This window comes from Ornithorhynchus anatinus, chromosome 4 (genome assembly GCF_004115215.2).
Source record: "Ornithorhynchus anatinus isolate Pmale09 chromosome 4, mOrnAna1.pri.v4, whole genome shotgun sequence".
In the NCBI taxonomy this organism is placed as follows: Eukaryota; Metazoa; Chordata; class Mammalia; order Monotremata; family Ornithorhynchidae; genus Ornithorhynchus; species Ornithorhynchus anatinus.
This window is the reverse complement of record NC_041731.1, coordinates 57933987-57939986: the sequence shown is the minus strand read 5'-3', so window position 1 is coordinate 57939986 and position 6000 is coordinate 57933987. Positions and strand designations below refer to the sequence as shown.

The 6000-nt window shown below is 38.4% G+C and overlaps 1 protein-coding gene across 2 annotated transcripts in view; it reads right to left on the bottom strand.

The window, feature by feature from the left end:
* Positions 1 to 1369: 1369 nt before the first annotated feature.
* DPY19L4 (dpy-19 like 4) overlaps positions 1370 to 6000 on the bottom strand; it is a 48649-nt gene continuing 44018 nt past the window's right edge. For both annotated transcript variants that reach the window (XM_029063359.2, XM_029063360.2), the window contains 2 exons: positions 5107 to 5265; positions 1370 to 3924 (listed from right to left, as the gene is read on the bottom strand). In XM_029063359.2, coding sequence (XP_028919192.1) covers positions 3763 to 3924; positions 5107 to 5265 — 321 coding nt within the window. In that variant the 3' untranslated portion in view covers positions 1370 to 3762. The remainder of the gene's footprint in view (positions 3925 to 5106; positions 5266 to 6000) is intronic.

The following is a 6000-nucleotide window of genomic DNA, read 5'->3' as shown; positions in this document are numbered from 1 at the left end:
TCTGCACATAGTAAGCGCTTAACAAATACCAACATTATTATTATTATTATTATTTCAGGCTAACAAAAACATGCACATGATTTTGCAGAAATGGTTGAGAAACCTGGACTTCCACCAAGGAGCCACACCCCTAATGCTTCTATCAATATCTCCCTCTCTAGACTGTAAACTCATTGTGGGGTGGAAAAAGCAGAGGCCTGGGAGTCTGAGAGGACTTGGGTTCTAATCCCAGCTCCACCACTTACCTGTTGTGTGTCCTTGGGCAAGTCACTTAACTTTTCGGTGTTTCCTCATCTATCCAATGTAGCTTCAAAACCTGTCCTCCCTCCTGCTTAGACCGTGAGTCCTATGAGGAACAGGGACTGTGTACAATGTGATTATCCTGACTTACACCAGCACTTAGTACACAAAGTAAACACTTAAATACCACAGTTATTATTATCCTTTCTACCAACTCTATCAAACTGTATCTCCTGAGCACTTAGTACAGTGCTCTGTACTGTGAGTGCTCAATAAATACCACTGATTACCATTTACAAGCTCTCCTCAACATCGAACAGCATGATAGATCCCAAACAGTGAAGTGGGGCACGTGAGGAGAATGAAAAGCAGTCAAACACCCCATCAGCTGCTCTACAGTGAGCTGAAATCAAGAAACTAGAAACAAGGAAGACAGAATAGATTTTTAAGGGCTCAGTAAAACCAACCCTAAAACGATGCTTCATTCCCGCTGCAAACCGGGAGTTAACTGCTAAAGACAGAAGAAGGTTTAGTGCAATCCAGAATGGAGTGGGTCTTTTTGAGCAGAAGTTTTTTAAGGAACGAGAAACAAAGAGGCAAAAATGAGAAAACAGTGCCAAGCAAATGTGAGCTATCAGAACAAAACTAGAGCCACGGCCTGTGTGTACACTATACGGCCTGACCTGTGGGTCCTGCAGTGAAAGGATCTTTCAGTCACACAGGCACTTGTGTGAATTGCACATTCATAGGTGAACTGCACCATCCTTAGCTTTGAATATGAAATAGAGTTTACATAATGTGTACGATTCGTTTAGTTGGGATGATGGGAATCGTCTTGTAAGATCATTCCCAATAACTACTCTCATCTCTCATTATAGAGCTTTTGCTCTTCCCTTGATAGTCATGATACACAACTGCTAGTTTCACTTTATTAAAATAGCCAATTACAAAAACCTTTAAGCCCTCGTAATATTTCTGTTTAGGACAAGAAGTTCACTGACTGAGCTCAACAGCAAAAGGATTTATGGTGCGTTTACTGTGTGCAGAGGGCTGTAAGCAACCTTGGAGAGAAACCACAAGAAACAAAAATATAAGCAGTATTACTTTTTAAAGAATCACAACTCAGTTGTCTGCAAAAAGACCAATATGCTTGTAGAGGGCTTATTTTATTCTCCCAAGATTTGGAATGACCTTCAAATTGAATCTGCACCCACCAAGTACTACACAATCAGGCATTAGAGATGCATTTCCTGCACAATTAAATCAAACATCTTGAATAGTGCAAGGTGTATTACTAAAAATTACTGACAAATAACCCTTTAAAAAAGGAACTTGAATGGAACTGCACTTCACACGTTTGACATGTCTATCCAATTCTCTACAGGCTTCGACAGTGTCTACCATTTTCGGGCTAACATAAACATGCATGTGATTTTGCAAAAAATACATTCATGTATAATTAAGTTAGCTAAAAATTTTTCCTTCCCTCACACTCGTTTATAGTAAACACCACACAAATGAAAATTCTGAAAAACGTTTCATGTAAACATGAGAGAAATACTCAAACATACACTTAGTTATCTTAACAATCAATTTAACATAATGTGTATACAGACAATTACCTATCCTGAAATCAATTCTAAAAGTCAGTTCTAAGACGTAATGAATTTCTTTAGAATTTCACTTTATGGTTCATAAGCCACTTGAAATTACATGCAAAAATTAGAAAGAACACCGGCAGGGCTTTTAGGCTTCTAAAATAACCGATATGAAAGTTTATTATGAATTGCCATCTTATCTTGGTATTTATTGTAGGGTCAGCATTTTGTTAATAACAACACAAGTAACATTCAATTAGGGGTTTGCAATAAATTTCTGGATCATGGCCATGCACCCTCAGTAAATCTGAATTAAACATCTAACAGTGCATTTTCTTTCACCTGAAGGTTAAGTGTACTTCAGATTTTAATATTTCTTTAATGGGTATAAAACAAAAAAAGTCCACTATATACAGCACCTAACAAAAGAGTTACAAAAAAAATTTACCTAAGGAAACATTCAAATCTGAAGGGGTGTTAAAAAGTTACTTTATCTAATTTTTTAAAACCTGACAAGCCTCCTTTTACATATTTATTAAAATTAAGTAAACCGAGTAAACATTTTAATGATTAAAATGGCAAATTTATAGCTGCAACAAAAATTAGACTCCACTACAGATAATCATACTAAAATAAATTTTGTGCCCATGTTTGGCATTTGATATTATATTGTAATTATGCATAATTCTAAGCAGTACAATTTCCCAGTCACAACACATTAGTGGCGTTCTTGAAAACTTGCGTTACCACAATATCGTGTTTTTAATCAACAGTGGCTTTGATGGAAAATAAGGGTTAGGGCGAAGACGTTTGGAAAAAAATTGAAGTAGTACCCGGTTTCCATCATGCCAGGTGAAGTTCGGTAAGGTCGTGGAAGATGAGGCAAGCCTGCATGTGTACATTTCAAGCAGCCTGGAGTCTCTGACACTGGGACTTTGTCCAACCCGATTATCTTGTATCTACCCCACACTTAGTACAGTGCTCGGCGCATAGTATGCGCTTAACAAATACCACTGCTATTATTATTATCTCTCCCCTTATTCTAAAGCTGTGTGTCTCTTTGCGGACCAGGGACTGTGTCTAAATCTTATGCAAGTTTTTTTTCCACAGCTTAGAACAGGGTTTTGCACCCGATAGGTTCTTAATAAATGCAATTACCACTTATAGGTGCCTGACAGAGAACCAGACTGTAACTACATAAAGTTTCCAGAAAACAATGAATTTTAACTATCTACAACAGGTTTCCTTTGCAATAGTAATGTGTTACCATGCAGTCCTGCTTGAAATAAGCTTTAACACATATTTCTGGCAGAGCTTCAGCATATAACCAATTCAAAGCCACATTATTGCATTTACGGTCCCTTACTTATCCATCAAATTCTATCCACATCACATTCTGTGGTGTCAACGTTCTGGCAGCATTTGCTTGTATTTAAAAAAAGTCACATTTTAACAGCTAGGAACTTTTGATTGCCTTCAACATTAGAAAAAATAACACTTCCCTTTAACATAAATCCTATTTAATATTGGACTATAAATGTCTCTCCAGTGACTGTGTTCCTTATCACCTGACTGAAACAGGAAAAGGAATTTATACTTTCTTGAAAACCCATGATGAATATTTAGATGTATCGTAGATGGGAAAATCTGGACAGTTTGAAGTGAAAATTTGGAAGACAGTCATTTCACTGAAAATAGAAAATTGGAAGATTTGATATTTCCTTGCAGTACAGTAACTCGATGTGCACTTGTTTACAGAACTCCAGGTCCAGTTAAGTAAAAAGAAATCTCATCATTTCCAATGTCCATACTTTTGAACCACAACCCCCACCCCCTCAAAAAAAACCACAAAAAAAAGTAGGAAAATACCATTCCCTTCCATTTCATGTAACATCAGTCTTTGAACAGAAGCCTCTGCTCTTTTTCAGGATTGGAAGGATATCACAGTGTTGATTTTATATACAAAGTAGGATCTGTTCCAGTATACTCGAGTGAAATAATTCACATATGGAGAATAGTTAATTTTAATCTCATGACAAAATCGGCCATATTTTGAGTAGGCAAAACTGTCTCCTTCACAAACCACCTGACAAAAGAGATGAAACAATACATTAAAATATGCTTTTTTAAACTTCTATAAGAAACTAAACCAACGCTGCCCAAGAATCTGGCAGGGAGAGGGCAGTGAGATCTGAGGTGTGGAGAAGAATCCAGCAGCACAGCCTGGGGGAACAAGCCCGGGCCTGGGAGTCAGAGACCTGGGTTCTGATCCTGGCTCCACCTCTTGCCTACTGTGTGACCTTGGCCAAGTCATTTAACTTCTCTGTCCCTCATCTGCAAAATGGGGATTCAATACCTATTCCCCCTCTTAGACTGTGAGCCCAATGTGGGACCTGATCATCTTGGATCTAGCCCAGAGCTCAGTAGAGTGCTTTACACATAGTAACTGTTTAATACCACAGTCATTATCATGCGAGTGGTGGGATATATGAGATCTTGAGAAGATGCTAGCAGCAGGACGTCGGGGCTGTAACCTGGCTGAGTCTCTTCCCACCTTCCCGCACCAGTCTCCAAAGAATGTGCTGGCCCTACAGACTGTAAACTCATTCTGGGCAGGGAATGCGCCTCATATTGTTGTACTGTACTTCACCAAACACTTAGTACAGTGCTCTGCACACAGTAAGCACTCAATAAATGTGACTGACTGACTGACTGGCTCATCTGGTCCTCTCTGCTCGTATCTAACCCTCTACTTGGTCCAATTTTTTTTAATACCCCAATTTAAAAAATTTTAATAGGTCTTTTTTCCAGAAGGACCTGGATTTTCCCCTTGCCTGCTCTGTGACCTCGGGAAAGTCACTTAACTTCTCTGTGCCTCAGTTTCCTCACTTGTAAAATGGGAATTCAATGCCTGATCTCCCTTCTACTTAGCCTACAAGCTCCATGTGGGACAGGGACTAGGTCCGACCTCATTAACTTGTACCTACCCCAGTGATTAGAACAGTACGTGACAGTACGTGCTTAATTAATGCTGTTGTTAAATTTATAAAAATAGTAATTCTTAGTATCCTGAATTCAAAAACTTTAGCTAAAAAACTATACAAAAATCGAAGAAAACGTATTTTTTTCTGACCCATCTCACTGCTCAATCACTAAATTACTTTACTTATAAATTCTCAGAACTGAAGCCTGAAACCCAGGGAGCTCTACAAGCCATTGTTTCTGTTTCTGGCAATAATGAACTTTCCCGGTGTTTTGGGTTACTTACATGGCCATTAGCGATGTCCAACAGGTCTTTAACCCTACAACCTCTCATGGTTCCGACTTCATTGCATATCGAATCCTCTACAATCAAGTAGTTAGCTTTGTAGGATGTGAGTATTTTATAAACATCTTCAGCAGACCTTTTTGAATAGATCTGATAAATCTGTAAAATGGGAAGCCGTGGAAAATCAGAACTGTTATATCCATTGAGAAGGCAGGGAAACTTGTTTTTATTTCAATGTTTCCTTAGAATCGAGGATGTTCTTTTATATGAAGTGTATAGTGTTTAGCAAACCTAAATGAAACAGTAGCTACCTAATTAGAGGAAGGGAAGAAATGAAAGAGGAGCAGGTCCCTCTGGTGTTCATTAATAAGTAGGAAATAAGGAAATACGTTCACTAATGTTACTCTATTCTTACACTGTCAAAAGTCAGCTTTCCTATAATGTGCTCTAGACTTTGAACTCCTTGTGGGCAGGGAATGTGCCTACCAACTTTATTGTACTGTACTCTCCCAAGCGCTTAGTACAGTGCTCAGCATATTGTAAGCACTCGACAAATACCACTGATTGATTGGGTGGTGTTTTTGCAAAACCCATCAAGGAAAATTTGGACTTTGCCACTGGTACCATTTCTAATGCCACATGCAAGGACACACTGCTTCTTCTGAAACTACATCGTGTTCTATCCGGGCAAACAAGTGTTGTTGGAAAAATATTCCTTGATTTTAAGGTCACCTTCTACCCAAAAACGCACAGTGGAAACTTGAATTATGGCAGAACCAACTGCATTAGTCCTATTTTTCTTTTTTTTGTTCTGTAAAGCGGGGAACTATTATCTTCTTGAAATAAGATCTTTAAGACATGTTGAACCTCAAATGATGTGCACTTTTAAAATTT